The 20,573-nt window shown below is 46.1% G+C and overlaps 13 protein-coding genes across 13 annotated transcripts; 7 read left to right on the plus strand and 6 right to left on the minus strand.

Moving 5' to 3' along the window:
- Window positions 1–55: 55 nt before the first annotated feature.
- DI09_33p110 (valosin domain-containing protein) lies at window positions 56–2,870 on the minus strand (the record flags this gene model as incomplete). Its single annotated transcript, XM_013382467.1, has 7 exons — window positions 56–895; window positions 952–1,221; window positions 1,256–1,669; window positions 1,760–1,986; window positions 2,013–2,471; window positions 2,525–2,754; window positions 2,788–2,870. The coding sequence occupies 7 exons, from the start codon at window positions 2,868–2,870 to the stop codon at window positions 56–58; spliced, it is 2,523 nt and encodes an 840-aa protein (XP_013237921.1).
- A 608-nt stretch (window positions 2,871–3,478) lies between these two features.
- On the plus strand, window positions 3,479–3,898 carry DI09_33p120 (uncharacterized protein; the record flags this gene model as incomplete). The annotated part of the gene is made up of 1 exon (XM_013382468.1): window positions 3,479–3,898. One exon carries the CDS (start codon window positions 3,479–3,481, stop codon window positions 3,896–3,898), a length of 420 nt encoding a protein of 139 aa, XP_013237922.1.
- Window positions 3,899–4,611: 713 nt separating this feature from the next.
- DI09_33p130 (uncharacterized protein) lies at window positions 4,612–5,485 on the plus strand (the record flags this gene model as incomplete). Its single annotated transcript, XM_013382469.1, has 2 exons — window positions 4,612–4,683; window positions 4,859–5,485. 2 exons carry the CDS (start codon window positions 4,612–4,614, stop codon window positions 5,483–5,485), a joined length of 699 nt encoding a protein of 232 aa, XP_013237923.1.
- Window positions 5,486–5,680: 195 nt separating this feature from the next.
- On the plus strand, window positions 5,681–6,221 carry DI09_33p140 (uncharacterized protein; the record flags this gene model as incomplete). Its single annotated transcript, XM_013382470.1, has 2 exons — window positions 5,681–6,058; window positions 6,093–6,221. The coding sequence occupies 2 exons, from the start codon at window positions 5,681–5,683 to the stop codon at window positions 6,219–6,221; spliced, it is 507 nt and encodes a 168-aa protein (XP_013237924.1).
- Window positions 6,222–6,685: 464 nt separating this feature from the next.
- DI09_33p150 (uncharacterized protein) lies at window positions 6,686–7,831 on the plus strand (the record flags this gene model as incomplete). The annotated part of the gene is made up of 3 exons (XM_013382471.1): window positions 6,686–7,409; window positions 7,434–7,639; window positions 7,664–7,831. The coding sequence occupies 3 exons, from the start codon at window positions 6,686–6,688 to the stop codon at window positions 7,829–7,831; spliced, it is 1,098 nt and encodes a 365-aa protein (XP_013237925.1).
- A 449-nt stretch (window positions 7,832–8,280) lies between these two features.
- DI09_33p160 (uncharacterized protein) lies at window positions 8,281–10,602 on the minus strand (the record flags this gene model as incomplete). The annotated part of the gene is made up of 1 exon (XM_013382472.1): window positions 8,281–10,602. The coding sequence occupies one exon, from the start codon at window positions 10,600–10,602 to the stop codon at window positions 8,281–8,283; it is 2,322 nt and encodes a 773-aa protein (XP_013237926.1).
- A 147-nt stretch (window positions 10,603–10,749) lies between these two features.
- Window positions 10,750–13,591, minus strand: DI09_33p170 (uncharacterized protein; the record flags this gene model as incomplete). The annotated part of the gene is made up of 3 exons (XM_013382473.1): window positions 10,750–11,434; window positions 11,459–13,177; window positions 13,377–13,591. 3 exons carry the CDS (start codon window positions 13,589–13,591, stop codon window positions 10,750–10,752), a joined length of 2,619 nt encoding a protein of 872 aa, XP_013237927.1.
- Window positions 13,592–13,825: 234 nt separating this feature from the next.
- DI09_33p180 (uncharacterized protein) lies at window positions 13,826–14,512 on the plus strand (the record flags this gene model as incomplete). The annotated part of the gene is made up of 1 exon (XM_013382474.1): window positions 13,826–14,512. One exon carries the CDS (start codon window positions 13,826–13,828, stop codon window positions 14,510–14,512), a length of 687 nt encoding a protein of 228 aa, XP_013237928.1.
- A 399-nt stretch (window positions 14,513–14,911) lies between these two features.
- On the plus strand, window positions 14,912–15,313 carry DI09_33p190 (uncharacterized protein; the record flags this gene model as incomplete). Its single annotated transcript, XM_013382475.1, has 1 exon — window positions 14,912–15,313. The coding sequence occupies one exon, from the start codon at window positions 14,912–14,914 to the stop codon at window positions 15,311–15,313; it is 402 nt and encodes a 133-aa protein (XP_013237929.1).
- Window positions 15,314–16,687: 1,374 nt separating this feature from the next.
- Window positions 16,688–18,151, minus strand: DI09_33p200 (uncharacterized protein; the record flags this gene model as incomplete). Its single annotated transcript, XM_013382476.1, has 1 exon — window positions 16,688–18,151. One exon carries the CDS (start codon window positions 18,149–18,151, stop codon window positions 16,688–16,690), a length of 1,464 nt encoding a protein of 487 aa, XP_013237930.1.
- A 275-nt stretch (window positions 18,152–18,426) lies between these two features.
- Window positions 18,427–19,203, minus strand: DI09_33p210 (uncharacterized protein; the record flags this gene model as incomplete). The annotated part of the gene is made up of 3 exons (XM_013382477.1): window positions 18,427–18,828; window positions 18,857–19,084; window positions 19,111–19,203. The coding sequence occupies 3 exons, from the start codon at window positions 19,201–19,203 to the stop codon at window positions 18,427–18,429; spliced, it is 723 nt and encodes a 240-aa protein (XP_013237931.1).
- A 64-nt stretch (window positions 19,204–19,267) lies between these two features.
- Window positions 19,268–19,663, plus strand: DI09_33p220 (putative translocation protein; the record flags this gene model as incomplete). Its single annotated transcript, XM_013382478.1, has 2 exons — window positions 19,268–19,301; window positions 19,371–19,663. The coding sequence occupies 2 exons, from the start codon at window positions 19,268–19,270 to the stop codon at window positions 19,661–19,663; spliced, it is 327 nt and encodes a 108-aa protein (XP_013237932.1).
- A 415-nt stretch (window positions 19,664–20,078) lies between these two features.
- Window positions 20,079–20,513, minus strand: DI09_33p230 (uncharacterized protein; the record flags this gene model as incomplete). The annotated part of the gene is made up of 1 exon (XM_013382479.1): window positions 20,079–20,513. One exon carries the CDS (start codon window positions 20,511–20,513, stop codon window positions 20,079–20,081), a length of 435 nt encoding a protein of 144 aa, XP_013237933.1.
- Between the last annotated feature and the right edge of the window lie 60 nt (window positions 20,514–20,573).

The following is a 20,573-nucleotide window of genomic DNA, read 5'->3' on the forward strand; positions in this document are numbered from 1 at the left end:
GCCGTACTACCAACCTTAGTCCCAAATATCTGCACAATTAATTTCTCTGGTTTTATTAGCTATTGTAAAGATCCCCATCAATTGAACTAGCTTCCAATTCTCCTGCATCAGTGGCAGAGGAATTGTCCCCAAACGCACTTGAGGCGAACGAAAAGGAGGATTCATAACCACGGGACTGTTGCAATGTTTGTGCAAAAGACTCGTAGCGGCGAATGTCAGTGTCGCTAACGGAACGACGGGCAAATTTGAGAGCTTCCTCAAAGTGCGCACGCGTGATTTCTGGGACAAGGTCCTCTACTTCGCCCAGGTCCATCATTTGGGCATTGGGCTCCATAACTTGCATGGCCTGGTCCATATCGTCACCTTGTTGTGTCTCTACGACCTTGGCCTGCTTTGTTGCGGCAGCAAGCTCGGCCTCTATGGAGGCACGAATGGCAAGCTTGCATGCACGCTGGCAGATTTCGGTGAGATCGGCGCCAGAAAACCCTGAAGCCCATTTTGCGATTGCATTAAGATCGATGTCTGCGGAAAGGGGCGATTTTCGAAGTGTCGCCTTGAGAATGGCCAGCCTTGATGGTTCGTCTGGAAGTGGGATGTATATCAGCTGATCAAGGCGACCTGGACGTAGGAGCGCAGGATCGATGTGATCGGGACGGTTGGTGGCGCCAATGACAAAGACGTTCTTTTTGGCCGCCATGCCATCCATCTCGGTCAGCAGTTGATTTAGCACACGGTCAGCAACGCCCGAATCGCCCATGGATGATCCGCGCGCCTTTGCAATGGAGTCCAATTCGTCAAAGAAAAGCACACAAGGTGAAGCTGCTCGCGCCTTGTCAAATATTTCACGCACATTTGCTTCGGACTCGCCGAACCACATTGTCAGCAGCTCCGGGCCCTGTGATCTTAAAAATACGAAATCGATACCTAGAATTAATGTGCGAAACTTTGTACCTTGACCGAAATAAAGTTGGCCTGGCACTCGTTGGCAATGGCCTTCGCGAGGAGCGTCTTACCGCATCCTGGAGGCCCATAAAAAAGCACGCCTTTTGAGGGTGACATGCCGAATTTGAGGAACTTTTCCGGGTGCTCCACTGGATACTGTACGGTCTCCTGCAATTCGCGCTTGACTTTTTCTAGCCCTCCGATGTCTGCCCATTTGATGGTAGGCACCTCAACAACGGTCTCCCGCAGTGCTGATGGATTGGAGGCGCCCATGGCAAACTAGAAAAGTAAACATACGACGATATGCACGCACCCTAAAGTTTTCCATGGTCACTGCAAGCGAATTAAGCACCTCGGCGTCGATCTTGTCATCTTCGAGGTCGATGAGCTGCATTTTTTCTCTGATTTGCTGCATGGCTGCTTCTGAGCAAAGCGATGCGAGATCTGAGCCCACATATCCATGTGTCTCTGCCGCAATCTGCTCCAGGTCTACGCCTGGAGCCAGCTTCATGTTTTTCGTGTGAATACGCAGCACATCCAAGCGGCCAGATGGATCCGGAATGCCAATATCGATCTCGCGATCAAAACGACCAAACCGGCGCAATGCTGGATCAATAGAGTTGGGGCGGTTGGTAGCGGCGATAACGACGACGTTTGAACGGCTCTTCATGCCGTCCATCAACGTCAAAAGCTGTGAAACTACTCGGCGTTCAACCTCTCCATTTGTCTAGACGAAAGGTAAAGTCGATCGAAAAATATGGGACAGAAAAGGAAAGGGCAAATCGGACACAAAAAGAAAGGGGAAAGCTAGGCGCACCTTTTCACGCTTCGGTGCGATCGAATCAATCTCGTCGATAAAGATAATCGCGGGTGCATTTTTATCTGCCTCCTCGAATGCCTTCCGAAGATTGGACTCGGACTCACCGGCCATCTTGGACATCACCTCAGGCCCGTTAATGAGGAAGAAAAAGGCGCCCGTTTCGTTGGCCACTGCACGCGCAATCAGCGTTTTTCCCGTTCCAGGCGGTCCAAAAAGCAAAATGCCTATGGTGAATAAAACGACACTGTACCTCTTGGCGGCTTGATGCCGATACTCTTAAAGAGTTGTGGGTGGCGCAGGGGCAGCTCGACGAGCTCGCGGATTTGGGCCATCTGTTTACGGCAACCACCGACGTCATCATACCCGATTTCGTTCAGATTGCTCTCCTCGTCCTCGCGTTTGATCGGAGAACCTTCAAAATGGATCACGGTCTCCGGAGCTACGATGGCCGTAGGCGATGGTTGGCAATCGACAACCTTGAATTCCACAGCACGCATGCCGCCGCGAACCAAAAAATAATCATGCAGACGGATGGGGCGATATGCGTCCAGGAAATATGGCTTCAAAAATACATCAAAGATGTTTCCAGTGACACCTTCCAATGTATCGTCGATAGGAAGGACATGGATGCTCGTGGCATATTTGATGTCCGAATGAATTTGCACACTGACGATGTCGCCCAATTTGACGCGGATGTTCTTCCTTGTCACTAAAATCTAAATGCTCAAATTACCTAAGTGTTGTTAATGGAGTCATATTTACCCTTGTTGAGCTGGATGCGGATGTCGGCGCAGCCTTCTTCGGAGAGTACCACGGCAACCGTGTCCTTTCGACGCCTCCCTTTGATCAGAATGGTGTCTCCGCGGAAGAACTGCAGCTCCTCCATCTTTTTTGGCGACATGTACACAATTGAAGAGTCATCAGAGCTGGATTCGTCAACGAGAAGCTTGTTCGGAGACGCTTTGCCTTGCAAGATTGCCGTAGAAAGGTCACTTGCAAAAGATTAGCTGATAAGTAATTCCTACTCTTTGCCCGACTTCGATGGGTCAACGACGATCTTGTGGGCATCAGCGATCGGTGATGCAACTTGACTGGGTGGTGGCGACATTTGTAAAATTTTAAATTGCCAGTCAAACATCAATTCTCAAACTTTCGATTTGCGTAGCGCATATAATTTAAATGAACAATTTTTTGCAATTCAAGCAGTGGCGTGGTAGACACCATCGTGATGGCAATTCCCACATTTTACTTTTGATCGGTAAAGTTTACATCCTGCATTGCCCAATTGGCTGCATTCCGACTTTTCCAATTGGCTGCATTCCGACCTTTCCAATTGGCTGCATTCCGACCTTTCCAATTGTGTGCATTTGCATTTTTTATGGAAAGTGAGGTTGGACTGGACAAAAGGAAAGCGATAAGCACAATTTCGGGCATGTTTTATCGGCACTCACATTAGACACTGCCAAGGAGATATCCGCTCTTTTTGAAGTGTTGAAGGAATCGATATGGTATAAATATTTTGACCCTGAAAATGGATAGTGAGGTTTCGCAATTGAAAGAAAAAATTGCAGGTGAACTTGAGGAGGAATATTCAAGTGCAGAAAAAACCCTGCATTCGCTCTCAGAACGCAGGAAAAATATGCTTCTAAAATTTGAGCAATTTATTGCTTGGTCTATGGAGGAAAAAACGTCGTCCATAAGAAAATAAATGCTACGATGGAAACGTTAATCCATCTGGACACTTCACTTCGGTTTTCATGCCAAATTTTGGGTCATATCCAAGCGGATGCAGTGGAAATATATTTACCGCAAGCTCCAGCGATATGGGAAATGAAGAGTCCGGGCCCGAGTTGCAATGATCGAGGATATCCGATAAAATTGGATTGGAAGAGCCTTTGGAAAGCAAATCTAAAACATGTGCGAAAAGAATGCAAACCTTGTCGTGAAACAGGAAAGTTTTTTTTAATAGAAAAGGGGATCTCCAAAGAAGTATTGCTCTTTGCGGCGAGGTCAAAGTCCGATAGGCGGCCAGACCCCAATACGGTGGAGGCCGACTTTACCTTGTACATTCCCTATGGATGGTCAGCGAATCGCCATACTGTCAATGAAAGCAGTGAGATCCTCCAAGGGATATAGTTTGGACTGTAAACCGTTGCATCAATCAAATAGTTGATGTGAAGCGAGAAAATACCGCCATTGTCCCCATTTTCTGCAAACGAGACAGAATCGCCAGGATCGGTCAAATGCTTGAGGTTGGTTGAAACAATCTGGAGAAAAGTTGCCAAAATCTGACCTGGGGGACTCTTGGAAATAAGAAAAAAGATGCGATTCCAAGTGCAGCCAGCAGAACCAACAGAATGGACATGCACAGCCTAAGTCCACAGCACCTACAGCATGGCCTTTTGTTGCTCTTCTTTATTATGCTTCTCGCGGGAGAAATGCCTATGCCAGAACCATTTTCCATATTTCCGTCTATAGGGGCGGGTGGGGCCCATTGATGCGCTGCATTTTTCCTATTTTTGAAACACCGAAAAGGGCCCCATTCTTTCATCGTGCTAAATCGATAAGAAAACAAAGAAACGCCCAACAAGAGCCATCACGATCACAATAGATTCCAAATCAATGGAAAAATTGGCCAATTGTAGAATTCCATGGTTGGGGGATTCTGATTGGCCAAAATTTCAAACGGGTCGGATGTGTTTCCTAAATGAAGAAAGCTTATCACCAGCACTCGTACTTCGATGGTATATTTTGCTTTAAGAATGGGAATTTCAAAGAACACATTTATGATGAAAATGATGACAGCAATAACGTGTTTCCTTTTATTTCTTCAAGTGTTGACCCCCGCCATGGCCGAGGCATCCACTGATGGCTCGCCTGGCGTCAGCAATTCTGAAGTTATTCAAGAAGAGACGAGCAAGGTATTGCCAGATCTTAGCAATGGTAGGATCATTCATCACCTAATGTGCAGTTTCGCTTCCACCGCTTCCAATCGACATTGATAATGGGAGTGTCTTTCCACAAATACTCGGCGGAATCGTTTTGGCATTGATCGGCGTGCTCTTTCTTTTTTTCGGATACAAATATTTTAAAAAGATTCTTTTTGTGATCGGAGCGTCAGCTGGAGCACTTTCTGCATACACCATTTTGCTTAACATCGAAAAGTCGATGACAGACACTCCGCTTTTTGGAGATGCAAGGACGTTGGCGTTCGCCGGGATCTGTTTGGGATGTGCTCTTCTCTTCGGAGCGCTAGCCTTGGCCCTCTGGAAACTCGGGCTTCTCATTTCGGGTGGTCTTGGTGGTTTGGCATTGGGAATGTTTCTGCTATCTCTCCCACCAATAAACTCTTTCTTAATAGGCGAGAGCGGCTCCTCCATTGTCCGTCCAATTTTGCTGGCCGTCACGGTCTGTATAGGCGGTTTGATGTCCATTTTCTACGAATCTGTCGTAATAATGGCGTCCACAGCTCTCTTTGGCGCAGGATGTATATGTACCTGCATCGACATTTATGCAAAAACAGGCTTTGACGAAGCTATTCGAACCATTTTGCAGAACAAGGGGTCGGTAGATATGAATAGCAGCTTTGCAGGCCTCCTAATATCATACGGTGTGCTCTTCCTGATCGGATTTTACTTGCAATATAAGGGCCAATTCCCATCATCCTCCAGACGCAGACATGCGCTTGTGGCCGATGATCGCGCACCGGTTTACAAAGTATAACCAATAAAAAGGGCTTCAAATTGTAAACTTTGCAGGTGCAAATTGAAAGGACTGCATTTGAAGCCAATGCAACCCTAATTGCAATCCAATCAAATCGATATCACGAAATTGGCGCATTCATGGAAAAGTTTTTCCCAACAGCTTTTTCGCCACTGGCCCTTTTTTCAGCAGACAAAACCTCTCTATCCGCCTGAAATGACATCATCTTCGGATTCGACAAATTCCGGCTACTCACTTGCTGAAATCCTTGCTCCAGATTTTATCCCATCAAAGTTAACAAAGCCACAATTACGCTCACTTCTTCTTGAGCACGGGAATATCTCGATGGATGACTTTCCCTCGATAAGCGCAAAAAAAGATACCCTTATTGAGATATTTGAAGAACGCATCTTGCGACGCGCTCCGGAAATATTGTCAACCCACCGTGCGGCCTATGCATCCTCATCGGGAATCATTTCTGTTGCCTCTGATGGCAGTGAGCGCAGATTGTCAAGTGGAAGTGCAAACTTTTCGTCTGAAAATCCGTTTCAAAGTCCTGTTCGTTCTGTAGCCCGTGGAAGAACGACCACACCGGTAAAGGAAAAGGCTAGCAAAAGTGACGGTAAAGTCAGAAGCCGATCAAGGGCCTCTTCGACAGCCAGAAAACGCTCATCAAACCCGCGCTCGTCCACCTCTTCTGATAAGAAAAAAGAAGTTGGCACAAAAAGACGCTCATCATCCGTGGTTGTTGAAGTAATCGAGGAACCATTTTCCGAGAATGTGATAAGCCCTCTTTTTAAGGCCACGGCAAGCAGAAAGAAATATTCTGCAGCATCCTTCAAAGAATCTGAATCTTTGCCTCAAAAATCAAATCCGTCGCCCAGAAAGCCTAGCCCGTCTCCCCGAAAGCCTAGCCCGTCGCGTATGTCGAGTTTATCCCCGAATGGACATAGACTGAAAAAAACACTGGAGTCGCCTACGGCTACGCGACGTACTGGACAACCCGCGCCAACGTACTCCTTTATGATGGCGCCCGGTGCTCTTCCCTCAATTTCAAAAGAGTGCTTTGAAAAGAAAAAAAGCCCCTCCCCGTTTTTGGCAATTCGTCGATTATTTCTGATCCTTTTTTTTGGGTCTGTAAGTGCTGCGGCGTATTTTCTGTTGTCGATTTTTGTCTCCTATTATTCAGCAATCCCTTTCTGCAGATCTCCAATTGCAAGGATGGTGGCGGATACATTTTACGAGGCTTCATCCCATTCGTCCAATTGTGTTCTTTCTTCAACTCCTGTCGGTGAATCATCATGGAAGGATCTTGTCTTTTCGCCGATTCATAACTTTTTCAATTGCAAAGAAGAAGTTTCGATTTGCTGGGAATGCCCATCGCAGGCTTCATGTATCCCGGGGACTTCTTCCTGGAGTTGTGAGCCTGGGTATGCGCCGGGGAGATCTTGGGTTTTTTACCGCCCCGTTTGCTATATTGATTACAAACAGCAAGGAGCAGTGGATGCACTTGTGCTTGCCATTGAAGAGCTTCTTCGCAGGGTCCTTGGCGAGCATCTTTGTGCAGGCGGCGATTTAGACTCTGCTCCCTTCATCTCATCGATGATGTTGGCTGATCGCTTCAAGGCTCTTGATGGCCCATGGAGTGTTAATCTGACGACCCCAACAAATCCGAATATCCCTCCCGTCATAAACTCGCATCGCTTTGAAGCGTTTCTTGCTGCAGCTCTTTCCAGAATCGCTGGCCGCCCAGAAAGCTTTGAAGTTAAAACTCTTCCTGTGGACCAGGAGCAGGAACATCCAAATCAGACCTGGTTCAGAGCACATACGCCATCTTTTTCGTTTGAATGTCGTTTTAGGCTTTTCTGCATGCGCCATCGGCCATTGATTGCAATTTTCACTGTGATCGTCGCCATTGCAATTTGGATCAAGCGAACCGTTTCCAGTAGTTCTTTTTTCTGAGTTTTAGGAATGCGATCTTTGAGCAAAGACGCCAAGCTGCTCATGGAGACCGTGCTTGACAAGCTCATACAACAGGACTTTCTAAACCGCCAAGACTCGACCATGTTCCCTTCGTGCATCCCGGTGGCCCAATTGCGTGATGCCCTCATATCTGGACCTACATTTTCGCCCTCTTGTAACACAGAATCATATAGGCGACAACTTTGGAAGGAGGTAAGCTTTGGTTTTTAAGCCCAGGTATCGCGTCTCATTCATTCCAATAGCAATGTCCGCGAATCGACAACTCTTATCAGAGGCGAGCAGCACCGGGTATGGGAATGGATTGGACCGGAGGTCCTCAAGGCCTCTGCTTCATCTGGAGATATTTCGATGTTTCGAAGAAGCCTCTCTTCTCCTGTCCGATAATAAAAGTTGACGCGTTTCCCGCACCCGGGTTTTCAACGATCCATGTGCGCAAATAAGATCACCAAATATGATCAGCTGGGCTATAAACGATTTGAAGAGGGAGGCCACTGGCATCGTTACATGTGACCGGCAATGCAGCACAGATTGATTTGCCAAAGAGGCATATCAAGGACGCTGCTAATGGATCAAAGTTGGCGAAAAGGACAAAACTGTATGCGAGTCGAAAGCAAGACGGGGTTATTTGTCGACGTTGACTTGGGCTGTTTTGCTTTTCAAATGCTGGATGATGTTCCCCACATTTGGAACAATAGAGCGATGCAAACACTAGACACCCACAACCCAGCCCAACTCTGTATGGTTTTGCGCCAGTGTCTCCATAATGTGCATGGTGTAAAGTGCAGGCAAATGCTTGTACGGCTATTGAAAGGATTAGATAGTTTAATAAATAACTAGGAACGCTGAAAGGGAAGGGCCTTGCGGAAAGCTGGTGGAAGTTGAGCATAGATGTCCTCAAGTGATCGTTCGATAACAACAATGTCGGACGCATTTGGAAACACGGCAATGATGGACGAGATCGGGTCATTTTCAGTACCTCGAGGCGTAGAAAGAATCAAAGGCAAAGCCAGAGAAACTTGTGCACCAACGTCTGCAGCAGTTGTGGCCACCTTGGGACCACAAGTCAAATTCGACATACCTAGAAGGCAGATATTTTCATTGGTGCGGAGATACTCCATATTCAAGCGATAGATGCGATCAGAATGCAAAATTAAATCGCCCTCAAGCATAAAGGCACCCTTCAGCAGAGACGAGCTTCTCGATGAAAGAGCCGGGGCAAGCGGGACAAGACTATACCGCAACAAGTGATTGCTCTTGAGATCCCAAATAGAAACAAGTGCATAAGCGAGAACCGGTGAGCCTGAAAAAGACAGGCTCTGGGAAAGATTAGAGATCCCCACAAGAATATCCTTGTAGACGACAGCATCGACAAAAAATGATCCTATCATAAGGGAAGGAGGAGAGAGCCATCTTTGCTGAGAAGAAGCTCTCTCTACTATCAAAAGAGATGAAGACGAGCCAAGAATGGCGAATGTAGAAGTAGCTCTAATAAAATCGGGCGAAAAGACCGTCTTGGAACTGATATTCCAATCCTCCAGCTGGGTGACACTGTCACCCAGCTGGACAAGGGATACTTTCTTGGGCTGTACAATCCACAACAGAGGTGCCGGAAAATCTCCATCATCTCCACCGCTGGCCAAGGCCAAAAGATGGGGAGGCTTAGAAAGGGCGATAGAGCCGCCATCTTTCCAGGTCCCATCATCACTTCGCCTCCACAGCCTAATAGAGGGATGATGCTGTATACCAAGTGCCATCCAGTGCTCATCGAAAGCCTGTGTAAAAATATGGTCATTGAGAGTGAACTGAAACTCTAAACTGGGCTCGCCGCCATTTTGCGGCAAAATACTCCAAATCTGACCGGAAATATTAGAAGTACCCCCCACACTGGTAACAAGAAACTTTCCAGAACCGTTCGTCGAGATAAACGAGCCTGGGATTTGGTCGAAATATGGGAAAATTTCATATCTTCCAAGGGCTTCCAATTTGAGGTCATGCAGGAGAAAATCTGGATCAAGGCCCGCACTTATTAGGTATGACCCGTTTGGTGAGACCGTCATCACGCGAACATCAAGACGGTGTATGGTAATGGGGGCCATTCCGACACCCGTGGTCCATGTCCACACATCGACCCCACCTTCATCCCCGCTTGATGCCAACTTTTTAAAGCAATGCAGAGTAGGGTCAACACCAGCAGCAATAACCAGCTCCGAACCGGGGACAGATGCCAGAGATAACACCTCGCCTTCGTGAACACGATGTGTAGAAAGAAGACTCCCCGTAGACACGTTCCAAAACGAAATTTGGCCCCTTGAATCTCCAGCAACAACAACATGGCCTTTGGAGAGCACAGACAATGACCAGATCATTCCAGTATATCGATTGCCCAGATTCAGGATTTGCACAGATCGCAGTAAAGATCCAGCAACGATATCCCAAATAACGATATCTCCAAGCGACGATCCAGTTACCAATTGGTTTGTGCATGAATTCCAAATCATTGACAGAATCCGAGTATCCTGCTTGCTATCGGTAAAAAGATGGCCTGGGAAAGCAAAACTCCTTGAAGTGGGTATGAAAAGCGGAACCTCTTCTTCTTTGCCGTTTGATACAAGCCTGAAAAGCCGAATGTGACAATCTTCAGACGCCACCGCCAACATCGAGCCATTATCCACCAAAGTGAGTGCCCAAATACCGCCTCCAGGCACATCAATGATCGAAGACTTTGGAAGACGCATGGCAATGTCCCACTCTGTAATCATGGACGAAAATGGGCCTGCCGTGAAAATGCGACCAGAAGAAGTCCATAAAATGGAATCGATTGCAAAGCCCCGTGGGTCTCTCATCGAAGCACAAAGACGCCAGCTTACGACACGCTCGTATATTTGCAGAGAGCCATTTGCACGTCCAATGGCGAATTTTTTGCTCGAATTGTGCCAAGCAGCACTGTTTATCGCCGAGGGCATCCACTGAACAAAGCGGCATCGATGCACACCCATGCGCTCCCCAGTTCCTGGAACGGACAGCTTTGTCTTTTCTTCTTCCCGAAGCATGTTAATTTTTCCATGTTTCCGGCGCCTTCGAGCACTCCTGGAAATTTTGGTCTGATTGAGGAGTACCGGAGAAAGTGCATCGCGGCCGCAGCATGAATCCCCCATGCAGAATTTTAAATTTTATTGAAAATTAAACATTCTGTTTTAAAGGTTTACAAATTTACATTGCCACGTTTGTGGGCTGGTAAAAAATATTAATCATCACCGGTGGTGATGCAGCGGCATTCATTCTTTATTAAGATGGCCGTACATTTAGCAAAAGTACATGGTATGTTCCATTTCCGGAACAACGCCTGTAAACATGCCCTGCAATGGATCTGAAGAAACAGATGAGATGCTGAGCGTATCGTCGCTCTTAAAATGGAATCTTGAACGAAAAGCGACCAAATGAGCATAGTATGCCGGGGACGAAATGCTTACAGAACGCGTGCATCTTGCGTATGTATAGCAAAGCCTGTAACTTAGCGCTTGCAAATCATCCGAGCTCATATTATTTTCATCGATAAGGACATGATAGTGCGCGGGACGAGAGGTGCCTTGAATGCCGCTATGCGACAGCAGGTAAAAGTCTCGATAGATGGGGTGCGTAATTTTTGTGTCAACGACAGTCCCGGGCATGCAATTTCCAGAGCGATCGGCATTAGAGCGATCAATGGGGAAGAAACGAACATGGTGACGCTTCTGCACCACAATGTATGTAAGCTTTGGGGAATAGTTGGCCTCCAGTTCGGCATACGCCTTTTTGATTGCAGTCACCTCGACGTTAAGCACGTGGGAGAACTGCCCCTCACCCACTCCATCTCGATAGAACAACAAGCGTTGAGGTTTAACAGAGCGATTGGACTTGTAAAAAGTTATCAGATGGCTTTTCACTATCTCCTGCAGGTCGGAAATGACCTCCTGCCGTCCAGACTGAACACGTGCGTGCGACACATATCTACAAAAGACACAAAAACGCTACCTGGAAAGTGCAATGTCCAAAGAAGCCACCACCGATGCAACTGAGCGCATAGAGGAAGATCCCGGGCCAGGATGTGTCACATCTGCCCCAAACACAATGGTCGGCACGTCGCTAACATACGGCAACTGGTTTCCCAACGTAGAGTTGATGCCCCCTAGCTTCGCATTGATTTTGAGTATCACGTTAGCACAATATTGTTTGTTGGGGCGTGCCACGTTTTTGCCCACAATACACTGCGAAGGACGGCCAATGATGCAATCTGTGATGCGCTTGATTTCGCCATACAGCATGGTGTCCTTTGTTGGCAAAATGACGATTACCAAATCTGCGGTACCGCCTTTATCGCCTGCGCCTGCAGAATAGGCTTGTCGCAACAGCCTTTCGATTCCTGGAAGGTCTGGATGTCCCGACATAATCGGCGGGTTCCGATTGGTTACCTCCAATCCCATGTCGCAGGCTGTGCTCACAATCTCGCAGATAAAGCCCTCCACTTCTCCTTTCTGAATGCGAGAAGAAAGCACAAGAACAGCCCAAGACTTGAGCTTGGCCCCTACATACATTTTCTTGTCCCGCAAGTTCCATGCTCCTTCTTCCGGGTGGACTTCAGAAACCCTGCTGCTTTTTGCATAGAAAATTTTTGGCGGCGCAAGTTGGCGTGCATCTGCCTTGACAAAATCGGTCGAAATGGCAAAGCTAAAATCATCCAAGATCGGGTTTTGTGTAAGCCTCATTTCCTTGATGCCTGCAGCGCACTTTTCTAGACGAAGATGCGGCTTTTGACATGTTATCTTGATCATATCCGCCGTTTGCTCTTCACTTAGCTTTTTCATATACCGCTGTGCCGGCGCTATTTCGCACACCTCGAGCGGCAGGTAAAGCTGCCTCTCGTTGCTTCCGGACTTGACACAGGGAAGTCCCGGATGCCGTAGGCGAAGGCTGTATTGGGAAGAAAAGTAGTCTGCGACGCTTAGCGTGCGGCCATCTGAACCTTCAAACCGGATTCGGTCTGCAGATTCTTTGGAAATGCCCAGAACGCGGTATTTGCGGCGCAGCTTGGGATTGTGATTCGTTTGTACACGAAGTCCTTTGAGAGCCTTTTCAAATTTTGATCTTTCGCCTTCTGAAAGCGATGGTGGAATTCTTATTCCGACTCCTTGTGAAAGGGGTGCTGCTCGATGGTGAGGCTGAGGGCCGCCCTGACCCGATAGCACGCTTGATAGCAGTTCTAAAAGCGAGCCGGGGCGGTAAAAGCACGTGGCCGACGTATCGATGTTCAATAGTAGGCGACCTGGGGTTGGTTTGAGCGCCTGATAGTACCCAAGCCATGCATCGACGGGACCCGAAAGTTGGCAAGTATTTGTGGGCGAGTAGAATGAACGCCCGATGTTGACCAAATTTGTGACAGATGGAGCATGTCTAATAACCACCTCTAGGACCTGCAGAGCCTCATATGGTGTGTAAGAAAGCTGTCCGTCCAAAAAAGAGCGCAGTAGATCCATAGATATGGCGGCTACTTTTCTCATTTTCACCGTAAACACACGAGGTTGTCTCTGTTTGCGCTCAGAGCCTGCTCCCTCCTCCCCAAGTGTCACATCGAAAGTATATGCATTTTTGGAGAGCTTCTTTGCGGCAAATACGTTTGCGCGGCCATCGAAAACCATTCTGACGCCCTCAAACTCAGCATGCCCGTGCTTCAACTCTAGTGCGCTGAAAATATCTCTAGCTAATTAGAAATTGTCAAAGATAATTAACAAGCAAAGCGAAATAAAATGCACGTTGAACAGAACAAATGGTGCACAAGCCAATTGGAGATGCAAGGGAAGTTGACGGGAATTAATGGGGTTTAAAAGTGGGGCTACAGGCCATGCTTGCACCGTCCAAATCGCCAAAAACATGCATCGACATCAAACTGTTATACCTATTAAGACGCGGAGGGACAGTGGGACTGATATCAATGTCATAGTGGTAGACCATGCCACTTGGCATCTTTTTGACCTCGACAAAGTTTGTCTTGATGGTAATGGGGTTTCCTTGCCTTCCAGGCTGGCATTTTTGTGCACTGGCCACGCTAATTTCCAGCTCCTCGCGCTCCTTCAGTGTTAGGCGCTTAATGTCTGTTTGCACAGCCTCCATGTATCGGGATGGAAAGTAGGACTACGAAATGTAATTGTATTTGGAAGATTGTAAAGTTTATCAAGGTTTACGCCACACGCTTGTGCAGCCTGGGTATGAGTTTAAAATGTGTTCAAATTTGTTTTAAATTGTAGCCATTTGGAGTACAATGTATGAGCAAATGCCGTAGAACGTCACCAATGGTCAAAGATGGCACTCTTTCCTTAAATAAGGAGCGATAAATGACCATCCAATATGCGGAAGGGCTCGCTTGCTATTATCCTGCTCACACTCTATTCATGCGCTTTTGCCAAGCTCGACAAAAGCGTGTATATGGATGCCGAAGAATACGCCTTCCCTGAATTCAAAGAACTTCCAAGGGAAGAGTTTAAAGCACAGCCAGAATATTTTGGGTGCAGGCTTCCCAAATCAGAGCTTCAAACCACATTGCGCCAACCCTCGATTTGCGGAAATGTTGGGTGTCTTCCGGCACCAAAAAAAATATGCCCAGCTTCTCCTCTTCTCCCTCCTGCATGTGTGAACAAAACTACCACAACCACTAATCCACCTCTCCTTGTTTGTCTTTTGCCTTCGCAACCGCTACCCCCAAAGCCCTCCATTTGCACAATGACAAGCATTTTCACCGGACCCTGCTCGCCTAATGCAACCAAATCAAACAATACAACCCCGGAAAAGGCAATAACGCCAACTTCCACAACGACAACGGCCGATCAAAAGGGCATCATTCCACTAGTAAAGGCTCTTTTCCTACCCAAGCCAACCACCACCAATATCACCACGTCGTCCACGTCGAGCGTCATTGCGGACGAAAAGAAAAACAGTATGGCCTTCAAATGCCCCACCAGTATATATGCAGAGCCGGCCTCCATTCCTCCTGCTGTATATGAAATCCTTTCCAGAATTGCAAAGGAGCGTACCTGATACTCTTGAATTATTAAAATTTCATTTAAATTTTACGGATTGATAAGGGCATCAGCCAACCTTTTAATTAATTGATGAAGGCATCGACAAATTCCTCCTGCTCTCCCTCTTCCTCCTCTGTTCGACAGAGAAAATCGGAACACAAAACTGTGGATACCAGCAGCCAAGAGCCTTCATCGTCTCCATTTTTATCTGACCTATGTATGCAAAAATTTTAATTCCTAGCTGCCTTTCCAATTCAATGTAACATTCTGTCTCTCCAGGATATTCGTATTGCATTAGATGATATCTTGATCAAGGTCGTTCTTTCACTTTTATTCTAGTTCTTTACCGTTGAGTTGGGATGGAAGGAAGACAACCGACGCACGGATCTGAATTTGCTTTCGCAATTTGTGGCAAATGTTATTGCCCTTGTTGTGGTACTCTATTCGTACTTTTTTGGGTTTGAGGCATCTCGCACGTTGGGGCAGCCTCTTTGCATTTTGTATGTCCATTTCTTACTTTAGATATTTTTTCGTTGTCCTTCTCAGTACGGTGGTAAATTGGCAGCTTGGCCCTATGCCAAAATTCTCGGGAATGTCATCAAGTAGTCCCAAGGAGACCGTCAAAGTTGAAACGAACATCGAGGCTCCATCGACGCTTTACTCTATTATCGCCGTATATCAGAGCGAAAGCGAAGCAAATAAGCCTAGAACAATTCATCTCAAGAAACCGGTGGAAACTTGGTTCCATGCAGATGGCAGCTTGGCCGCAGAGGCCATATATAAGGACCTCCTACTTTTGGCGTCCCCCGGAAAGTAGAACTCACCGTATCCATTCAAAATAAACTACACACCCCATATGGTAGACCATCGATATGGCCAATAATCGCAACTGGCATTGCTGGAAAATTGCAAATCGTAAACAACAAAAGTGCTCATTTCTTTAATATTTTAGCAAAAATCTTCTTGATCGCTCCACTTTCGGGTCGCCTCTTCTCTGGGGATGTCTCCTCTTGTGTCGTGATAGCACATTTAGAAGATTCTTCCAAAACAGTCTGTGAATATTCTATAATGAAATACTATTGAATTTCTACTCCAATTTGAAATCTCTACAATAAGAAGCGTTGCCGGATAAAGCTCCAAATCAAATAGGCTCTTGTCGAAAGGAATATACTTTACCGGCCGAGAAGTCCCTATCAATTAGTGTGGGAAGCTACGAAGCTTGAAGGGAAACCCATCGCTCTTTTCTTCAGAAGCAACGATAATGTTATCCCGTATGAAGCGATAGAGAATCGATCCTACAAGAAATAAGTGGAACAACGACCTTGGTCTGTAGCCATAAAACTACATTCTATCATCAAATCATCTGGGAACTTGAATTTGATTTTGATCTACAAAAAGAGACGACTATTTACGTTGGCGTATTTAGAGAGAAGTGCCTCCTTGGCGGAGGTCTTCATTTTTGCCGTCTGCAATGGCATATTTCTCATGCGAGAGCTTTCGTCGGAATATACACTGACAATAGAAGATGAAGTTAAAGCTACGCTGATCAATAAATCGACATACATTCGCCCTTCTGGCTGCCTCGCAATGGGGCGCGTCCAGAGGATGGATATACAACAAAATTCAGACCATCTTGGCTTGCCATAAATTCAAAATAAAAACCAATTTGGGTTAGGGTTGGGCCCAAATTTTAAACGCACACCGTCATCTCCTGCTATTCAGACGACCCGTCCCAAGTTGAATGAAATGTCGTTATATTTTCGTTAATTGCAGAAGGGTGATAAAATAGTTTAATTTTAAATTTACATGTCCCGTCGGAGTGCCACAATTCGACCGCCGCGTCCCAAGCGGTAGGCTAGCGGACGACTGGGATTTCCTCCATTGCTTTTCAAGGTGGAGCCGAGGGCCATCTCGAACCGTTCCCGTGCGGGTAGGGCCTCTTTTTGAAGATTCTGAAAAAGCATATGTTCTTCTTTGTGATATGAATTCAACTCCTCCTCAAACTCTTTAAGCCTCGAGGAAATGTCATTACATATCTTTACGGGATTCGCGATTGACTTCCATGGTGATATATTTTCAAAAGGAAGAGAACATTGCACCCCTGAATCGTTAGCATTCGCCATGTTCATGAAAAAGGCAACTTTGGCATATGAATGCGAAGAGATATCCATAAACATTGCTGGTGGTCCTTCTAAATCGGCTCTTGTGAGAATATTGGCATAAGACACGCTTGTACGCGGCACCTTCTAAAATTTAGATCGGAAATATGTATTACCGCTCGTCCATGAGAGCTTATCAAAGAGCCCTGTCCATGATGATGGCCAATATGCCGATGATTCGATGATTCTGAAGCTGAGATCTGAATAGGCGGTACGTGGATTCCATACTTTGACTTGAGACTTTCTAGCGTGAACGTATTTCCAAAAACTAGCGTTCCCTCAAGAAGCAAACTTTTTTTCAACTGATCACGTTGCAGGGATATCCGCAAAAGAAGAAGAAGGTCCTCAAATTGCTCCTGTAAACGCGAAAGCTTTGTTAAAGCTTCCAAATCGGCGCGTCTCGTTTTCCGAGGCTGCCTGATTTCTCGCCTACGAAAGCAGACGTATGGATCAATATTGCTATTGGCGGATCCTGACGAGGACGAGTTGCCTATTTTTCCTTGTTGATCCTCAAGCTTCAACGTAGGCAGAAGCGGCACAACCAAGGACGGCGAAATAGCCGCCCTGGTCTTTTTCCAATGTTCAAAAATGGCCGATTGGTAAGAAAGGGCAATTTTCAGCTCAGAAGGGTCCAGCCATCTGTCAATAAAGACAACAGCCTGTTTTGTTGTCAGAAAATTGCTGTTGACGACCCCATCGTGACCAAAGACCAGAGCAATAGACTCGATCACCCACATCACCTTCTCAAAAGTGGAAATGTCAAGTCGAGGCGTTAATTTGGTAAGGAAAATAAGATCATCTCCGGTAGCCCAATATGGGACGTATGGAAGAGTTCTCCCTTTAATTGTTTCCCCTTCACATGGTAGCAGGGTCATGGGTGCCCTTGTGCCGTACCCAAAGCCGAGAAGATTATTCTGACAATAGAGTCCTGCTGGACCGTGGTTGCTGTAAAATGGGTTATGAAGGGCATCCAATATCCGTGGTTGTGGTGGCGTTTTCCACCGTTCATCCTTCTTGAAGGCTTCTCCGGTGGGTGGATATAATTGCTCATAGATCTCTCCAGATATAGAGTGGCCTACATCTGTAGAATCTGGTACAGGTATTCGCGCCCCTTCACCGCCGCCCATTCGAGAAAATGTCGGTGCACTGGAAAGAATGGCCTTCAAATGGGCCTCATCCTCTTCCTCCTTTTCAACACCGGTCGACAGGAGAGGGACAGATCGCATTTGAAGAAGATGCTCCTCTGGCTCTGCCGATTCCAGCAATACCGTGATCTCCTTATTGAAGTCAATCTTGCGCGAACGAAAGGTTTTGCCCCCGCCAACTATGTGATGTTTACCCAGGTCTCCCCGCCTCATCATTGGTTGCGAGGTCGAAAGAAGTGAAGGTGTGTGAGGGCTAGTCGCATTTGCAACTGCAGAAGGTGGCGGAGAAGACTTGTCACTCCTACCAACGTTTTTGTGCGCGTCGTCTTGTAAATATGATACACCTACCATCTACGCTTATCATTAGTAAATTTCAAAAATAAAATTGGCGCGAAATCATCAGGATGCAACCCTAGAACCTTTCGGATCCAAATGGGGAAATTTGACAAAGGGATCATAGAGACTATTTACCTTTTACTGATGATGTGAATATAATCCTTTTTATAAAAATCACCCACTGCAACAGGGAGGAAGATGCAAGCAGACTATCTTGATGGTGTAATGGGAATCTAATTCAGCAAGTGCGAATCCAAAGTGCACGTCAAATTTTAGTTTACAAATTAAATTTATTTAAATTCAACTTTCTCAATAATGGCGAACCAATTTCCAGCATCGCGGCCTGTCAGCCGAATAACCAACGATGGGATGCACGCTATCAACTGTTCAAGCTCCCCCTCTTTAAATAGATGATAGTATCTACAATAAGCCGGTTTGCATACCTCTGATGCACAGCCCCCGTCGCTGTATTCCAGTTGATCATTGTTTCTGTTCCTTCGATGGTCACAAATTTCTATGATTAACATGATTGCAAGTACAGAGCTCTTGGTGGCATCTTGATTGTCAAAGGCCCAAACGAAAACTAGGGCCGTGCCTCCTGTTCGAAGAACACGAGAAATCTCGCTCAATGCCTCCAGTCGCCTTTCCCGAGATGCGAGATGGTGGATGGTGGCAATGGAGAGGGCAAAATCCTATCATTTCATTACAAAGGTTAAAAACCATTGAACATTGTCTGAGAATTGTTGAAAGCATGCAGGCACAAACAAGATCGCCAGAAACGGTCCGGCTCCCTGCCTGCGCATGTCGCAACAGAGAAACGCATCGATCGGTGCCGATAGTAAATGAATTCTTGGTGACATAAATATTTTTCCCATTTCCGCAGCCCAAATCAATTCCGATAGACCCAAAAGGCAAGGATTGAAGATATTTCAGCACCTGTGGCCATTGCTAGGAATTCAAAATTGTCGTTCTACCTTGTACCTAGTAGCGGAAAAATGTTCCGCAATCTGGTCGTAGACATCATGAACATGGACCTGCTCAAAGGCCAAGCATCCTGTGTGATCCATGAAATTTTGTAATAATGAAATTTTGCAATAATAAAATTGTAAATTTAACCGAATTTCTAATTTGATGGCTTCAGTGCTTCCCATTTTCGTTGCTGTAGGTATGATGGCCGCGCTCATCTGGCTCTTGTTTGTCCGATCCAAAGGTAGGCTGGCTTTGCTTTCTTAAGGTGACAAAATCACGCCTTACTTTCCACCTAATGAGGCCCGTGAAAAATATATTCAACAATGCTCTCAAGAGGAAACGCCGGATTTGCGCTCTGCACTTATCCATAGAGCAATTGAAGCGATTCGCCGCACGCAAATAATCAACGAGGAGAAGCCTTCATTGGTCAATCTAAACCATGTTGGTGCCCTTTCCGAAGAATTTCTTTGCTCACTGCTTGAAGCCGAGCGGGAAACTAGCGCCGAATTATTTGATATACAATGCGAGGCAGAGCTCATCAAAGAGGGTATTGAATGAGCGAACAACTTTTTATAGGTTGGAGCAAATCCATTTTGCAAGAGTCGGCCGCACTCATCAAGCATGCCATATCTGCCGGCGCCCAGGCCAATAGCCAGCAAGTACGGAAGCGGGCGTAGCATGTAGCGCTTTAATTAAAGATCGCAGCTGTATGTATCTGATATCTATTATTGCCGATATTTGTGTCGCATATTTATAACACATAACTAACTAAATTCCCCGGTGGCATATTCGCATGTGTTTATATACATGGTTCGCGTTCAATACACGGGCGTGCATGGTTTCGTTGAACTGGATATATCTCGTAACAATCAGGTGCATCCGTGATTCGAAATTTGATATTAATCTCCATGAACAATATTTTAAAATCGTTGTTTATTACAAAATTGTCATCAATCAGTTTCTTTCGTTGACTTTAGTTTATCAATGTGGGAGGGGGGTCTTTCGATTTGCGCAAAGATCCTCCCCGTCGAAAGGCTTCAAGATGGGAATCGGTGTTAAAGTCCATTTCATCAGAATTATTGGAGCTAGACGTGTGTGTACAGGAATGCTTTTCGATTGCTTGAAGTAATCTGTTCCTTAAATATTCCAGCTTCTGCTTTACTTCTGGGTTTCGCTTAGGCGTGACAACCGTCGCGCTAAATTTTGTCTCTTCTTTTAGTTTACATTTGGATAATTCATAAATTTTCATTATTTCCGACGAAGGCACCAACGAAGCAAATGCGGATAGTGAAACAGCCGTTGCATCCTCTGGCTTTATTTCTTCATTTAAGCTCTCTTCTGAGATTGATTTAGAATTTTCTTCTAAAATCGCTTTTTTATCTTGCTGCTCCTCAGAAATAATGAACATCACCTGAGTGGCCAGTTGAGACAAATTGTTTCGACTGATTGGTGGAGGATTGGGTCTTCC

This window comes from Mitosporidium daphniae (genome assembly GCF_000760515.2).
Source record: "Mitosporidium daphniae strain UGP3 chromosome Unknown contig-33, whole genome shotgun sequence".
In the NCBI taxonomy this organism is placed as follows: Eukaryota; Fungi; Microsporidia; genus Mitosporidium; species Mitosporidium daphniae.